We start from the raw sequence: 18,325 nt of genomic DNA, 5'->3' as shown, positions 1-18,325 counted from the left end.
AGTACTGGTGGCACCTTAGAGATTAGCCAATTTATTTGAGCTCAAATAAATTGATTAGTCTCTAAGGTGCCACCAGTACTCCTTATAGATATATTAAATTATCCAAATATATAATACTAAAATGGTAAAGGATATAGTTAAAGGAAAGACCATCATTAACTGAAGTAGTTAATAGTTCTACTCAATTTACACACAACAGTGGAGCTAGAAATACATAATTTTGTATCTATATAGTTCACTAACACCTGAGTACCTGTATTTTATATTCTTTCTGATGAATTCTTCCATCTGAAAGCTACCTTTTGAATATATTAAACTTGTTCTAAGTTTCTTTTGTGGATTTGCTCTAGCCATCTTGCTCCTTTGACCATGTACATTCCGCTGTGCAATTTGGGACTTCTACCATCTGCCCACACTTCATTACCTGTGCATTGAACACTTGTTGCTTTAACAAATTTCTTTTCCGTTAATGATACTTTTTGTTTGTCTCAAGCATTAGTGAAAGCATTTTACTAGCTATTATACATACGGAAAAGAATATTGTTTTGTTTAACTGGAAATTGTCTTTAAATTTATTTTATAAATACTTTGAAAATATCTCTTCTTTCTATCAAAGTTACCCATTGCCATTCATACGATAGAATAATAGATAAACACCAATTTAAAAGAGCAATAACTGGGTCCATGGCATCAGGACAATAGGTTGGTCTGAAAAAGATGGGAACCACCTATTTCCTAAATTACCCACTGAAATATACCAGAGCTGATATATGGGACAATTTTACTTAATGCACTGAGCTTGTTCCCATTTGAGCCAATGGCAAAACTTCCATTGACTTCAAAAGGTGCCACATTGGGCTATAGGAAGCTAAATCTTAACTATCAACACTAGTATAAAATGTAGAAAGCGGCTGGGATGGCGTGAGTTCCTCACACTAGCTCTGTAAGAGTTGGGTTGGCAGGGTGAGCCCATTCAGCTAATTAGGCTGCAAATAAGAGAGATTTAGGGAGGAGGCAGCTCGTTGGAACAAGGCTCACTTGCGCAGGAACAGGCGGGACCTAGAAAGTCAGATAGTGGACCAACAGACTAGGCGGCTGGGAAGGGTAACAGGAAGGCAGACAACAGTCACTCTAGGGGTATGTCTACACTACGAAATGAGGTTGAATTTATAGAAGTTGATTTTTAGAAAGCGATTTTACACAGTTGATTGTGTGTGTTCCCACTAAGTGCATTAAGTCGGCGGAGTGCGTCCACAGTTCTGAGGCTAGCATTGACTTTCGGAGCATTGCACTGTGGGTAGCTATCCCACAGTTCCCACAGTCTCCGCCGCCCATTGGAATTCTGGGTTAAGCTCCCAATGCCTGATGGGGCAAAAACATTGTCGCGTGTGGTTTTGGGTACATGTCGTCAGTTGCCCCTCCCTCCGGGAAAGCAACGACAGACAATCGTTTTGCCCTTTTTTTCCATGCGGGCGCCATACTACTTTCAGCAGACAGTGCAGTAGGACTTCTGTCATCATCGAACCACCACTTCTGCTGCCACTCTGCTCTCCTGCTCTTGTCTCGATAGCAAATTTCTCCATGTTGTCTCTCATGGGCTCCCGCTTCCGCTGCAACTCTGCTCTTCTGCTCTTATGAATCTACCTCGCAGGTTGTCAGCCACTGCTTCTGCTGTCACTCTGCTCTCCTGGTGGTCTCGCAGGGCTGCTTCTGCTGCAACTCTGCTCAGCTGCTCTTGTCTCGCCATAACACGGCAAGTGTGCAGCCCACTCAGCTGTTGTGTCCTGGCAGCAGACGGTGTAGTAGGTCTGCATACCATCGTCATTGAACAACTGCTTCTGCTGCCACTCTGCTCTCCTGCAGACCCCATACCATGGCAAGCATGGAGCCTGCTCAGATCACTGCGGCAGTTATGAACATTGTAAACACCATGCGTGTTATCCAGCAGTATATGCAGAACCAGAACCTGCAAAAGCAGGCGAGGAGGCAATGGCAGTGCGGTGACGAGACTGATGAGGACATGGACACAGACTTCTCTCAAAGCATGGGCCCTGGCAGTTTGGCCATCCTGGTGGCAATGGGGTAGGCTCATGCCGTGGAATGCCAATTCTGGATCCATGAAACAAGCATAGCCTGGCAGGACCGCACAGTGTTGAAGGTCTGGGATGATTCCCAGTGACTGCAAAACTTTCGCATGTGTAAGGGCACTTTCATGGAATTTTGTGACTTGCTTTCCCCTGCCCTGAAGTGCAAGGATACCAAGATGAGAGCAGCCCTCACAGTTCACAAGCTAGTGGCAATAGCCCTCTGGAAGCTTGCAATGCTAGACAGCTACTGGTTATTTGGGAATCAGTTTGGAGTGGGCAAATCTACTGTGGGGGCTGCTGTGATCCAAGTAGCCAACGCAATCACTGATGTTCTGCTATCAAGGGTAGTGACTCTGGGAAATGTGCAAATCATAGTGGATGGCTTTACTGCAGTGGGGTTCCCTAACTGTGGTGGGGCGACAGACGGAATGCATATCCCTATCTTCAGACCGGACCACCAAGGCAGCCAGTACATAAACCAAAAGGGGTACTTTTCAGTGGTGCTGCAAGCACTGGTGGATCACAAGGGACATTTCACCAACATCAACATGAGATTGCCAGGAAAGGTACATGATGCTTACATTTTCAGAAACTCTGGTTTGTATGAACAGCTGCAGCAAGGGACTTACTTTCCAGACCAGAAAATAACCATTGAGGATGTTGAAATGCCTATAGTTATCCTTGGGGACCCAGCCTACCCCTTATTGCCCTGGCTCATGAAGCCGTACACAGGCAGCCTGGACAGTAGTCAGGAGCAGCTCAACTACAGGCTGAGGAAGTGCAGAATGTTGGTAGAATGTGCATTTGGACATTTAAAAGCATGGTGGCGCAGTTTACTGTCTCAGTTAGACCTCAGCGAAACCAATATTCCCATTGTTATTACTGCTTGCTGTGCGCTCCACAATCTCTGTGAGAGTATGGGGGAGACGTTTATGGCGGGGTGGAAAGTTGAGCCAAATCACCTGGCCGTTGATTATGCGCAGCGAGACACCAGGGCGATTAGAAGAGCACAGCGCTGCACATCAGAGAAGCTTTGAAAACCAGTTTCATGGCTGACCAGGCTACGGTGTGACAGTCCTGTTTTGTTTCTCCTTGATGAAAACCCGCCCCCTTGGTTCACTCTACTTCCCTGTAAGCCAACTGCCCTGCCCTCCCCTCCCCCTTTGATCACTGCTTGCAGAGGCAATAAAGTCATTGTTGTTTCAAATTCATGCATTCTTTATTAATTCATCACAAAAATAGGGGGATAACTGCCAAGATAGCCTGGGTGGGGGAGGAGGGAAGGACAAGGCCACACTGCACTTCAAGCGTTATTGAATGCCAGCCTTCTGTTGCTTGGGCAGTCTTCTGGGGTGGACTGGTTGGGTGCCCGGAGCGCCCCCCCACCCCCCCTCCCATGGCGTTCTTGGGCGTTTGGGTGAGGAGGCTATGGAACTTGGTGACGAGGGTGGTTGGTTACACAGGGGCTGCAGTGGCGGTCTGTGCCTTTCCTGCACCACAACCGTACGCCGCAGCATATCAGTATGATCCTCCAGTAGCCTCAGCATTGCATCCTGCCTCCTCTCATCATGCTGCTGCCACCTCTCCTGTTGCTCCAGCCAGCTATCCTCTCGCACATCCCTCCGGTCCTCACATTCATTTTGTGCTTTCCTGGACTCTGCCATTGTTTGCCTCCACTCATTTTGCTGGGCTCTTTCAGTTGGGTGGACTGCGTGAGCTCAGAGAACATTTAATCACAAGTGCATTTTTTTTCCTTCTTATCTGTGCTAGCCTCTGGGACAGAGATGCTAGTCGCAGCCTTGAAACATTTGCAGCTGTGGGAGGAAAAAAAGGGAGATTAAAACTGAAAAAGACACATTGGCCATTTAAAAGGAGGGGCTGATGTTTTCAGGTTAACATACAGCACAAACCTAACTAAACCTCCCCCCACACCCAATTCTCTGGGATGATCACTTCACCCCTACCCCCACTATGTGGCTAACAGTGGGAATGGTTTCTTTTCAGCCACAGGCAAACAGCCCAGCAGGAACGGCCACCTCTGAATGTCCCCTGAATAAAATTGCCCTATTTTAACCAGGTGACGATGAATGATATCACTATCCTGAGGATAACACAGAGAGATAAAGAATGGATGTTGCTTGAATGCCAGCAAACACCAGGACCCATGCTGCCATGCTTTCTTATGCAATGATTCCAGACTACATGCTACTGGCCTGCCGTGGTAAAGTGTCTACCATGGAGGACACAATAAGGCTGCCCTCCCCAGAAACCTTTTGCAAAGGCTTTGGGAGTACCTCCAGGACACCTTCATTGAGATGTTCCTGGAGGATTTCCGCCCCATCCCCAGACACGTTAACAGACTTTTCCGGTAGCTGTACTGGCTGCTAATGCATCCCAAGTCTTTAGGGCAAAGTAATCATTAACCATGCTTGCTTTTAAACCGTGTATTATATTTACAAAGGTATACTCACCAGAACTGCCTTCTCCGCCTTCAAGGTCCAGAAGCCTGGGTTGGGAGGTTATTTGATCCAGGGTGATAAACAGTTCCTGGCTTTCGGGGAGAACGGTTTCTCCACTTGCCTGGTGTGCGCGATCTTCAACCTCCCCCTCATCATCATCCTCATCCCTGTTGCGTGAGACTCCCCCTTGCAGGAGTCCATATACAGGGGTGGGGCAGTGGTAGGGGCACCCGCTAGAATTGCATGCAGCTCATCATAGAAACGGCATGTCTGGGGCTCTGACCCCAAGCGGGCATTTGCTTCTTGGGTTATTTGGTAGGCTTGCCTAAGCTCCTTAAGTTTCACATGGCACTGCTGCGGGTCCCTGTGATAGTCTCTGTCCTTCATGCCCTTGGAGATGTTTTCAAATATTTTGGCATTTCGTCTTTTGGAACAGAGTTCCGATAGCACGGATTCGTCTCCCCATACAGCAGTCAGATCCAGTACCTCCCGTTCGGTCCATGCTGGAGCTCCTTTGCATTTCTGGGACTCCATGGTCACCTCTTCTGATGAGCTCTGCATGGTCACATGTGCTGATCAGCTTGCGACACTGGCCAAACAGGAAATGAAATTCAAAAGTTCCCAGGGCTTTTCCTGTCTACCTGGCCAGTGCATCCAAGTTCAGAGTGCTGTCCAGAGCGGTCACAATGGAGCACTGTGGGATAGCTTCCGGAGGCCAATACCGTCAAATTGCGTCCACACTAACCCAAATTCGACCTGGCAATGTCGATTTCAGCACTAATCCCCTCGTCGGGGAGGAGTACAGAAATCGATTTTAAGAGCCCATTAAGTCGACAAAAATGGCTTCATTGTGTGGACGGTGCAGGGTTAAATCGATCTAACGCTGCTAAATTCGACCTAAACTCATAGTGTAGACCAGGGCTAGGAAGAGAGAGAAGTGTTTTGGAGCTGGTACACCCAAAGAGAGAAGGGGAACCAGCGTGGTAGGAAGCAGTCCAGGGAACGAGCAGTGGGGGCAGAGAGGCAGCTCAGTGCTGCTGAGCTGAGGTTCCCTGAATTGGAACCCACAGAAGAGGATTGGTCCGGGTTCCCCTACCAGCTACCAAGCATGTGGCATAGAACAGAGGCAGTGAATGGGAAGACTATTAGGACTACTGATGGACTGTACCATGGAAGGGGGCATGATGAAAGAGAGCCAGGAAAAGCACAAGGGTCCGAGCCAAGAGAAAAGAAGAGGTCGGAGCCCATAAGGAGCCCAGAAAAATGGCCAAGAAGTCCAAGAGGGAGATAAAGATGTGAGGTGAAACCGGGAGGAGGATTTTATAGGTCTTTATCACATCTCTCCTTAGTCATCTCTTTTCCAAGTGAATAGCCCCAGTCTTTTAAATCTCTCAAATTAAAGGATGACCCAACACTCTCACAAATCTTGGGAGACAGGCCAGTCCTTGCCTACAGACAGCCCTGCAACCTGAAGCAAATACTCACCAACAACCACATACCACACAAGAGAACCACTAACCCAGGAACTTATCCTTGCAACAAAGCCCGTTGCCAATTGTGCCCACATATCTATTCAGGGGACACCATCACAGGGCCTAATAACATCAGCCACACTATCGGAGGCTTGTATACCTGCACATCCACCAATGTGATATATGCCATCATGTGCCAGCAATGCCCCCTGCCATGTACATTGGTCAAACTGGACAGTCTCTACGTAAAAGAACAAATGGACACAAATCAGATGTCAAGAATTATAACATTCATAAACCAGTCGGAGAACACTTCAATCTCTCTGGTCACGCAATCACAGACATGAAGGTCGCTATCTTAAAACAAAAAAACTTCAAATCCAGACTCCAGCGAGAAACTGCTGAATTGGAATTCATTTGCAAATTGGATACTATTAATTTAGGCTTAAATAGAGACTGGGAGTGGCTAAGTCATTATGCAAGGTAGCCTATTTCCTTTTGGTTTTTCCTACCCCCCCCCCCCAGATGTTCTGGTTTAACTTGGATTTAAACTTGGAGAGTGGTCAGTTTGGATGAGCTATTACCAGCAGGAGAGTGAGTTTGTGTGTGTATGGGGGTGGGGGGGATGTGAGAAAACCTGGATTTGTGCTGGAAATGGCCCACCTTAATTATGCACATTGTAGGGAGAATGGTCACTTTGGATGAGCTATTACCAGCAGGATAGTGAGTTTGTGTGTGTGGTTTTTGGGAGAGGGGTGAGGGGGTGAGAGAACCTGGATTTGTGCAGGAAATGGCCCAACTTTATTATCATGCACATTGTGTAAAGAGTTGTCACTTTGGATGGGCTATCACCAGCAGGAGAGTGAATTTGTGTGGGGGGGTGGAGGGTGAGAAAACCTGGATTTGTGCTGGAAATGGCCCACCTGATGATCACTTTAGATAAGCTATTACCAGCAGGACAGTGGGGTGGGAGGAGGTATTTTTTCATATTCTCTGTGTATATATAAAGTCTGCTGCAGTTTCCACAGTATGCATCCGATGAAGTGAGCAGTAGCTCACGAAAGCTCATGCTCAGATAAATTGGTTAGTCTCTAAGGTGCCACAAGTCCTCCTTTTCTTCTAGGTGATACAGTAATACAAATAATAATTTGGGGGAATGTTTAATTTAAGTTGTCATTCCAGTAGCTCTGCTCACGGATGTACAGAAGAGACTACATTAGAGAAGCGAGAGGACAGGCAGGAAGAGGAGGAAGATTTGTCGCAGGTGCTTATTAACATTTTGTTTTTTCTGTCCTGTGGCAGGGAGGTTTCAGCTAGTATCCAGTTTCATATGCTCGCTAGCTTGTAATACAGTTACTTTCAAACTTATATAATTTCAACAAACTGATTGTTCCTATAAATTAATTTCCTAGTTGCAGATCTGGTCTCACCACAGCTGGGTCACCAATGTCAGGGGTTTTTGGTCAAACACTATTTTAGCTATCATGAGACATTTTATACAGGAGCAAATCCTACTCCCTCTGGTTCATTTGCATCAGGGGGCGGAGGGGGGGACAGGATTTAATGGAGGCTCTATAGGGGGTGTATGGCCTCGGCATGGTGTGCAGCTCTGCTCTTTGGAAGCTTCCTGAATACCAGCACACTGGGAAGGAGCAGGGTAGGAGGAGCCTACTTGAGATAGGGTGCATTAGAGCCAGGCCACAGGAGCCACTATTGCAGTGGCAGCCACTCTATTTGGGGAGTATTCCTTCCCTTTCACCTGCCACTGATAGCTTGAATTTGATCTCTGTGCTGGATGGGAGGATTTGGGCCTCACAGTAAGCATAAATAAAGCTGCATGTCTGTTATGGAGATCACAGAAAGTCACAGATTCGGACTTTCCATGACCTCAGTGACTTCTGCAGCGGCCGGTGCTGTCTTGCCAGCCCCTGGGGCGGGAGCAGCAGTTTGGGTGTGGGAGGGGGCTCAGGGCAAGGGGCAGGGCATTGGGGTGCAGCACGGCACTTACTTCGTGGTGGGGGGCTCCCTAACTCCCACTGGCATGTCCCTGCAGCTGCTAGGCGGAGGGGCCAGGTGGCTCCATGTGCTGCCTGCACCCAACAAGTGCCTCCCCTGCAGCTCCCATTGGCTGCGGTTCCCAGCCAATGGGAGCTGCGGAGCTGGCGCTTGTGGTGGGAGCAGCACAAGGAGCCCCCCCAGCCACCCCTCCCCCTAGGAGCTGCAGGGACACACGGAACTGGGTAGGGATCTGGGGCAAAAATTGGGGATTGGCCCTGCTTTGAGCAGGGATTTGGACTAGATGACCTTCTGAGGTCCCTTCCAACTCTGATATTCTATGATTCTATGATTGATTCCAACCATGCAGGTTCCCCTTCTCTATCTCTGAGTGTACCAGCTCCAAAACCCTTCTCCCTCTTCCCAGAGAGAGACTGCTGTCTGCCTTTCTGTTACCCTTCCCAGCTGCCTAGTCTGCAGGTCCACTCACTACCTGGCTTTCTAGGTCCTGCCTGTTTCTGCGCAGGTGAACCTCTCTCCAACCAGCTGCCTCCAGCCTAAAGCTCTCCTGTTCGTAGCCTAATTAGCTGAATGGGCCTACCTGCCCAACCCAGCTCTTGCAGGGCCAATATGGAGAGCTCACCTCTTCATACATTTAAAAAAATTTAATTTGTGAGAGTGTTGGGTCATGCAGGTAGGAATAGCGGTCAGTAGGTTTCCGGTATAGGGTGGTGTTTATGTGACCATTGTTTATTAGCACTGTAGTGTCCAGGAAGTGGATCTCTCCGGAAACCTACTGACCGCTATTCCTACCTGCATGCCTCCAGCTTTCACCCTGACCACACCACACGATCCATCGTCTACAGCCAAGCTCTGCGATACAACCGCATTTGCTCCAACCCCTCAGACAGAGACAAACACCTACAAGATCTCTGTCAAGCTTTCTTACAACTACAGTACCCACCTGCAGAAGTAAAGAAACAGATTGATAGAGCCAGAAGAGTTCCCAGAAGTTACCTACTACAGGACAGGCCTAACAAAGAAAATAACAGAACGCCACTAGCCGTCACCTTCAGCCCCCAACTAAAACCCCTCCAACGCATTATTAAGGATCTACAACCTATCCTAAAGGATGACCCAACACTCTCACAAATCTTGGGAGACAGGCCAGTCCTTGCCTACAGACAGCCCCGCAACCTGAAGCAAATACTCACCAACAACCACATACCACACAAGAGAACCACTAACCCAGGAACTTATCCTTGCAACAAAGCCCGTTGCCAATTGTGCCCACATATCTATTCAGGGGACACCATCACAGGGCCTAATAACATCAGCGACACTATCGGAGGCTCGTATACCTGCACATCCACCAATGTGATATATGCCATCATGTGCCAGCAATGCCCCTCTGCCATGTACATTGGTCAAACTGGACAGTCTACGTAAAAGAATAAATGGACACAAATCAGATGTCAAGAATTATAACATTCATAAACCAGTCGGAGAACACTTCAATCTCTCTGGTCACGCAATCACAGACATGAAGGTCGCTATCTTAAAACAAAAAAACTTCAAATCCAGACTCCAGCGAGAAACTGCTGAATTGGAATTCATTTGCAAATTGGATACTATTAATTTAGGCTTAAATAGAGACTGGGAGTGGCTAAGTCATTATGCAAGGTAGCCTATTTCCTTTTGGTTTTTCCTACCCCCCCCCCCCCCCGCCCCAGATGTTCTGGTTTAACTTGGATTTAAACTTGGAGAGTGGTCAGTTTGGATGAGCTATTACCAGCAGGAAAGTGAGTTTGTGTGTGTATGGGGGTGGGGGGGATGTGAGAAAACCTGGATTTGTGCTGGAAATGGCCCACCTTAATTATGCACATTGTAGGGAGAATGGTCACTTTGGATGAGCTATTACCAGCAGGATAGTGAGTTTGTGTGTGTGGTTTTTGGGAGGGGGGTGAGAGAACCTGGATTTGTGCAGGAAATGGCCCAACTTTATTATCATGCACATTGTGTAAAGAGTTGTCACTTTGGATGGGCTATCACCAGCAGGAGAGTGAATTTGTGTGTGGGGGGGTGGAGGGTGAGAAAACCTGGATTTGTGCTGGAAATGGCCCACCTGATGATCACTTTAGATAAGCTATTACCAGCAGGACAGTGGGGTGGGAGGAGGTATTTTTTCATATTCTCTGTGTATATATAAAGTCTGCTGCAGTTTCCACGGCATGCATCCGATGAAGTGAGCTGTAGCTCACGAAAGCTCATGCTCAAATAAATTGGTTAGTCTCTAAGGTGCCACAAGTACTCCTTTTCTTTTTGCGAATACAGACTAACACGGCTGTTACTCTGAAAAATGTATCACCTAGAAGTCCAAGTCACATGGTAGGCACCGAACAAACACAGAACAAAAAGACAGTCCCTGCCCCAAGAAGTTAGTATCCAAGAGTACATCTACAACACAGCTGGGAGGTGTGATTCCCAGCCTGGGTAAACAGACATGCTAGCTCTGCTTGACCAAGCATGCTAAAAATTGCACCATGGTCATGACTGATAGGTGGTAGCTTGGACTAGCCACCCAAGTACAATCCCATCCGATCCCTTGGGTACGTACTCGGGGGGCTAGCCTCAACTGCTGCCCTGGCCACCACAGTCATACTTCTATTTTTAGCACATTAGCTTGAGTGGAGCTAGTGTATGTATGTCTCCCCAAGGTGGGAATCAGACTTAAGATACAGCAGTTGGACGATGTAAGACAAGATTGCATAACAATCAACACAAAAGTTTTGGTGTATGGGCTAAGATTTGTGAACTATCGAATTTTTTTTCCTTGTCTCCATGGCATAAAAGCAAGTCAGACTCACTCACAGGTGTTCTAAGATTTGCTGATGGGAGCCATTCTTTTGTTACAGTTCTTTCTCTCTCTCTCTGGATTGATCCCTCATCTAAACCTGTGTTCTACATTGAGGTCTCCATGTTTGTACCCACAACAAGCATCTCACCTTGTCAACTCTCTCATCCTCTTCCAGCTCCTAGTCTCCCTTCCACCCTCCCCATCTCATTCAGTCACTCTCTCTGGTTCCCACCCTTCTGAATCCAAGTAGGCTGTTTTCTGTATCCTGAAGAAATCCTCACTTGACCCCGTGCCTCCCTTCTTTATTGTCCCATGACATTTTTCCCCTTTATCTCCAAGTTCTTTGAATGGGCTGGCTATGCTCAGGGCTCCGATTTCCTCTCCTTCAACTCCTTCCTAGATCCACTCCACTCTGGATTCCACCATATCTCTGCCACTGAAACTGCGCTCACAAACTCACTAATGCTGCCTTCCTTCATAACTCTAAGGCTCTCTGTTTCATACTTCTCATTAATCTGTCTGCTTTTGACACTGTCAGATGCTCACTTTGACGCTGTCATTTCTTGGTTCTTTTACTGTAGCAACCTGTATGAAACTTGGAGGTAGGAGCACAGGTTGTAGGAAGGAAGAGTTTGCAGTCAGTCTGTGTGCAAATGGCTGGAATGTCACTGCAGTAGCTTTGTAAATAGTTCTCTTAATTTAGAAACCTTTTGATTTTACAACCATGGAGTCCTTTGATAGTATTAACCAGCATGCGGTACATGAAACACTTCCTATGTTATTGATTGTCATCTTCTTTAGCATTACCTCTAATAGGTTTTCTTTTCCTCCTTTGCTCCCAACTGAAACAGGCTCTGCACTGAATGAGGAACAAGTGTAAGAGTGAAGCAGGTGGGTGATGTTCTTGAGATGGCTGTGCTGCTAAGAAGGAGAAATAATAAAAATGGAAGCCATAATGCCATTATGACATGTCTGTGATGTCAATCCCCTCTGAACAGGTGCTTACCAATGAGGTTGCTACTTTTTTCACTGATCTCATATTGCTGACATACTAGCAACCTACCCTCCACCCCCATCTGTGCAGCTTCATGAGAAAAAGTAATACAGCCTTATAGCTATTCCATGGAGCCCCCTTTGCAGTGCGGGACCCAGGTTAACCACAGCTAGGAGGGATCCCTATTAGGATAGCTGCACTGCACCAGCCATGGCTCCAGTGTCCCAGGCTCTCTGCAATTTTGTAGTGATCTGTTCATTCCTCCTGTTTTGAGACTAGGCCTCCTGACTCATTCAAGGTGGGTGAGTGGGGAAATCCCAGGCCATAATGATACAACAAGGAACTCTTCCAAGGGATCCCCATGGAGCTTTCTGCCCCCTTAGCACTCTCCCAGGAGTTTCAGCATGGGGTGTATATGGAAGTGATTTGGCCCCATGTTATGTAGTTAATAAATGCCTATGCAAAGCAAGGTTTGATGTTAGATTTTTTTTAAAACAATCAGATGCTTCATGAGGAGCCAAAGACTCCAAAATATGAAGAGAATCCTTTATAGTACATACTGACATGTTGGGAGATACGCACAATGAATACTAAACCACAGAAGTTCCTAGTGCTGCCGCCCAGAATCTGCACTTGAGTCTCCAATATGTGCAGTGACTTTTGGAGGCATTGTAAGGAGCTCTACCATGAGGAATTACCATAGAAGCTCTTGTTACAATCTATCTGGGTCACTGATCTGTGAACTAAAAATTCTTCCAGTTAGCAGTAAGAAGACAAAAGGAGCCACAATGTTCTCACAGGTCAACAGCTCAAGCTTGAATTAATTGAATCACCCATGCTGGTGTAGTGGAGGGTGCAAATTACCCCTTACATTAGCAGGAAAGGCTGCATCTGGGATGGGGGACAGGATTGACTCATGGGAGGAATCAGGCAGCATTTACATCCCCACCTTTCTATGGCTCAAACAGAAAGGCAGCATTAGACTGAGTCTGGCCTTGACTCATGCTGCTTTAGCAAGAGAGAACAAAAAACAAATGAGCAAGTGTCAGCTCATGACTCCGACTTTAACTGTACTAGTCTGTAATTTTGTGTTTTCCAAGTCTCTGCTGTTGCCTTAAGGGTCTGTTTGCAGAGTTCTTGTAGCTGTGTTGGTCCCAGGATATTCGAGAGACAAGCTTGTCTCTTTCACCAACAGAAGTTGGTCCAATAAAAGATATTACCTCACGAGGTGCTGCTCGTTTATGCAATTAAATAAATCTCCTTGTGTCAGGTAAAGTGTGATGTTGTTACCTGCTAGGATTCTCTGGAGATTTTTAAAAAATATTGGATATAAGAGAATCAATGACTATTTTGAGGTCCAGTTACTGCCTCCACACTTCTCCCTGCCTGAGTCCCAGCAGAAGCTTCTTCAATAGACCGCTGGGGATGCAGGTGGATTCACTCTTCCTGGTGCAGAAAGGTGCAAATTCCACTTCCCAGTGCCAGGTGGGTCTGCTGTTCTCTGGAGAGATTAACCCTTAGGGGGAAGGCAAGTGATGTGTCCAGTGGCCCTGTTAGTGGAGCTACAGTGTTGCTGCTCTGTATGAGTACAGCCCCTAGTCACTGGTCAGACTTCCATCCCTGATATCATCACTCACTGTTAGGTTTGCACTTACAGCCTGCAGGACCCAGCTAAAAGGACAGTGCACTGACACCAACCTCTCCCAGGGCGGAGTTCTAGCAGCCGGAGCCCTGTGCCTTGGTTTGGTTGGTGGAAGACTGCATGAATCTGCAGAGAATTTAGCTTGCAGTAAGTATGGTCCAGCCACAAAATGGGGAGATGGGGACTTGGCTATGGCTTTTTTAAGTGTCTGGCTGCCATGGACATTCACTGGAAAACTCAGTGATGGTTCTGTAGGCTCACTTGCTTTCTTTCCTCCTCCTCCACCCCCAGAAGATAAAAGGAGGCAGTTATCAACCAGGTTTTGAATTTTGCGGGGGAAGGGGTTGAACGCTTTTTTAATGTTCAGTTTCTAGAAGAGTGTTGAGGGGGACTGGATGATACAGGGATATAGAGCCTTTCACTTGTACGTCTCTGGTTCAGATGTGGCTTAGGATGATAGCTAGAGGAGTATTGCCATCTGAAAGCTGTTTACATCTCTGTGAAACGTAAATGGGTCCATCTAGTTCCTGATGGACGAGCATCCACACATTAAGAGCATTGCTCTTGTTGGCATTTTCAGCAGGGAGGTGGAGGAATGGATGAGCTATGGAAACTGAAATACCACCTCAGGCTGTAAGCTCATCCCTGCACCAGATAAAAAAAATATCAAACCATCTCAGTGCCTTGCTAATGTTTAACAGAGTGTATGAGATTAAACATATTTTCTTAAACTACTATATCTCAGAGATTTCCCATTTTAATCAAAACTACAAATCTCAATAGACCAGAATATCACTGAACAGCTTAAAGTCTATTCTTCTGAACTCAACTGAGAAGTCATTCACGGTGATGGCAGATGTCTCTCCTTCCCTAAAACAAATGCCAAAACAGGTGAAATCCATAAACTCATGGCTTATTACCAAGAATGATAAGTTGATCAAGCTAATCAGCAGCTATGTGAATGGTACCCTGCCCCAGGCTTTGTTTTGCAAAACTACTGCTTTGGGCCAAGCAAGACCAGCCGTTACTCATATGGAGCATGTAATGCTTTACCTCTCTCCCTAGGCATGGTCACTTACGAAGAGCTATGAAGCAGCCCGTGATGTCAGTATCCAAGAGTTACATCTGGTAGTCATTTTACTTGCTCACTTAAGCTGCAGTACCCTTTTATTTCGTAACATATGGAGTGGTGTTGTCGGTGTGCATTGGGTGATGGATGGTAAAAAATTTTAATAAAACCTCAGTTACTAGTATGAACAGAAGACACTTTGGAGTAGAAGTAAAAATATTCTGTAATGAATCTTTTTCAGTAGATCTTTAATTATGAGCTAGCTCCAATTCCCATTAAAGTCCATGGAGAGGCTCCCATTTACTTTAGTGGGGCTTGGCCCAGGTCCTATAACAGTATCACATGTTCTGATCACGCCTCAGGATTGTGGTTTTCATCTGATCTCACGTTAGCTTCATTGTGTAGTGAATGGTTAGAGTATAGGGAAAACCCTGAGGAATGTTGTCTGAGGTCAACGCAGAGATGTAGTTTCCATTTATAGTAAGGGGGCAGTCAGGCTAAAACTCCAATCTTTGAATTAAGAATATAGCCCTGTAGGGATGGTTTTTTGGTGCGGAGTGATGGTCCTGAAACAATGATCCATGGAGATTCCTAATATATCTTTCCAATGTCTGTAATTGCTGCTGTTGTGAACAGGAAGGGAAGAGGTTTGTGTCGTCATGAATAGGAGGGGGAAAATCCATGAGACATCCTCTCTATTAAGCTGTGGTCTTGACTGTGGAAAAAGTTTGGGACCTTCTAATGTAGAGTACTGGAAATATATTTAAATGGGTTAATTAATGTATTAGAGCTACCCCCATCCAAGAAAATAGTTTCATTTAGTCCAAATCCTCTCCAAATCCTGCTTAATACATTTGGCTTCTGTTAAAGCACATTTATTTACCCTAATGCAGAATGTACCAGGATATTTTCCCCTCAATCAGAAACCTGTTGCATCATTGTTGAAGACTGGGGCTAGTACAAGCAGAAGCCATATTATTTTTAATCTTTATTGATTTACTAAAAAAATAAAGCAAATATACTTTAATCTCAGAATCTTTGAGGCAGTTCAGTCTAGAGTTCAGGGAACTGGACCAGAGCTCAAGTGCGCTAGGCTCTATGCCTAGCACTGGTACTGACCTGCTGTTTGACCTTCACCTTCACCTCTCTGTGCTTCCTTTTTCCTTCCCACCCTTTGTCTGGGCCATCTGTAAGAGCTCTGCAGCAGGGAGAGATTATTATGGGTTTGTCTAATACAATGAAGCCCTGATCTCAGCTGGAGCTGCTAGGTACTGTCCTCATACAAAGCATAAATAATACTAGAAATCATTAGAAGGATTGCTCAATACAAAAGAGCTATAAGAGTCAATAAAAATATTAGTTAACTAGCAAGGTACAACACAGGCAATTCAAACAATATGTATCCCATGGGTGAGTGAACCTCTGAATAACTGCTGGATAAGAAAAGTGTCTCATTATTCTTTTCATTTCCTTCTCTGCCAAAAACTCCTCAGAACTTAATTTCTCCCTCTGCAGAGTACTAGTAATGCGCATAAATGCCCAGAAAGTGTCTCTCAGGATCATAGCTTCTCGCCATGATCAACAATGAATATTAAGCTGAGGTGAATAAATTTGGCCTGAGACACATGGTTTAGTCCTGTCTAACTAACTGGCTGACATAACCATGTCTGTTATGAGTGAAGTCACTCTGTTTGATCCTGTTTTGTATCCTATTCAGGAGTTTTATTGTGCAGACAGATAAGTCACCTTCAAAAGTTTATTCATGTGTTGTCTGGGTTTGTTAGCGTTATTGAAATAAATTATACCTTATGGAACAAAATCTAATCTCTAAAAATAAAGGTCCAAATTTGCAATCTTTTCCCTGAGGTTACTTAAAGAAAACCCAACAAAAACCCAACACTTCCTAGACGTTTCTATTCCTGTGTGCTTGAGCTGAAAACACAAATAATTTGTCCACTTCCCCACAGGGGTATAATATAGGAGCATTTGGCTAGAGCTCCTATGTATGTCAGAGTAAAATATGAGCATGAGTTCGTGACGTGGCTTATTATAAGGAGGAGTATATATACATTCTCATGAGGAATTGATTCATCACCTTGAATTTTATAAACAGCAGGGCATGCCTATTTTGTTAAATAAACACTGAGGCTGAAAGCAAAAGCCCAGCATCCAGCCTGAGTAGCTGGGCCATGTGCTGGATGAGATGGAACTCCCCAACCTCCTGTTTCAGGGAGGCTTCTCCAGTGAACATGAAGATATGCTTGGCAGTGGATCTCCCTCCCCTGGTTCATCCTTATCCAGCACATTCCCCTATCCTCTCCCCTTCCTCTACCCCACATCCAGTCCCTCCCTTGAACAATGGGACCACACTGGTTCTGCAGCTCAGCTCCCCTCTGTGTCCGTGGAGGAGGAAGTGAGATGTCCCCCAGAGTGCCCAAAATGGCAGAATAAAGGAGCATGGGCCCACCAAAGACTTGAATCTGCCTACTTTGGTATTTAGCCAAGGGTTTTGCATGGCAATCAAATGGAAATGATTTATGATCAATTCCAGGCACTTGGATGCTGTTCCCCACGGAGCTATAAGAGTAAATGCTTAACAGGAGACCCAGTTGAGGTCAACATCAATCATTGCCTATGATTTTGACTTCACTTTCACTAAAGATGCAAGTGAAACTCCCTGGCCTTTGAAATACCATTAAGAATTTGGCTACAGGAACAAATCTGTGGCCACATAAGACTTCATGGTATTTTTTTATTCTGTATATCATGGTCATGTTGATCTTCACTGCAGCAGGGGTGATCATAATATGCAGGTCCTCTGGCTCCAAAAGGAGAACCTCTTGACTGAAGGAGAACCTTCACAGGGCCTAGGGCACATAGTTGAGCCATTCTAATTCCATCCAATCGAGGGCAGTGGGACACACACACACACACTAGCCAGTTCATTGGCAAGCACTTTATGGGATGATTTAATTTCAGATATGAAACATACACATTTTAGATTGTTTCCACTTCTGCCTGGATCCGAACAGGACATTCTCCAAAACATCAGCCCCATTCTTCAGGAAGAGGACTTTAAAAAAACCCCCCAAAACAGCATCTTCCTAGCAATGAGGATTTCTTACCACTGGAGTTTCTTCCCCACTCAGTGATTAACAATAAGGACTCAATCACTCTGCTCCTATAGAAATCTAGGACAGTCTTACTTCAATGAGAAGCTAGACTTAAGCCCCTAGTCTTATCTTCAAAGATTTATAAATTCATATCTTATCCTTCAAGGCTCTCTTCAGGTATAATCTGCTGCCACTCTGCCATAGAGAGACCTTCCTCCCTGGAGTGAAGATCACTAGGCTCCCTGACCATGCCCAGTGAAATATGCAGGTGGGATTAAAGTGACTCACTGCAGATGCTATAGGTCACTGTGGGTGGAAAGGAAGTCTTGGGCTCTAAGCAAAAGTCCGTGAGCTTCTGAAGTATCCAGTCATTGGTGTTTTAAATATGCTGTGTATGGTGCACTCTCTCGAAATGTCAGACTGATGGCCTTGGAGATTGCAGTCCACAGTTCAGGAAGCTTTTACAGGCAGGGACTATGCCTTCACTACTGTTGGACGCACATTGTGGCCACAAGTGGGGAATAATAATAAATTACTAAATCAGTTCCCATCCACTGAAGTCACTACGCAGTAATTACAGTTAAACAATCTGTGGGACAGGGTGGTTTGCCTGTTTTCTAAGAACACTGCAATCAAA

General features: G+C 45.7%; 1 protein-coding gene across 1 annotated transcript in view; it reads left to right on the top strand.

Annotated features, from left to right (window-relative positions):
• The window catches only part of CIMIP6 (ciliary microtubule inner protein 6), a 41,004-nt gene extending 28,767 nt beyond the window's left edge, over positions 1-12,237 (top strand). Inside the window, exon 5 of the mRNA XM_078851946.1 lies at positions 11,722-12,237. Coding sequence (XP_078708072.1) covers positions 11,722-11,733 — 12 coding nt within the window. The 3' untranslated portion in view covers positions 11,734-12,237. The remainder of the gene's footprint in view (positions 1-11,721) is intronic.
• Positions 12,238-18,325: the final 6,088 nt, after the last annotated feature.

This window comes from Lepidochelys kempii, chromosome 3 (genome assembly GCF_965140285.1).
Source record: "Lepidochelys kempii isolate rLepKem1 chromosome 3, rLepKem1.hap1, whole genome shotgun sequence".
In the NCBI taxonomy this organism is placed as follows: Eukaryota; Metazoa; Chordata; order Testudines; family Cheloniidae; genus Lepidochelys; species Lepidochelys kempii.
The sequence above is the reverse complement of the archived record's forward strand: the minus strand, read 5'-3'. Positions and strand labels throughout refer to the sequence as shown.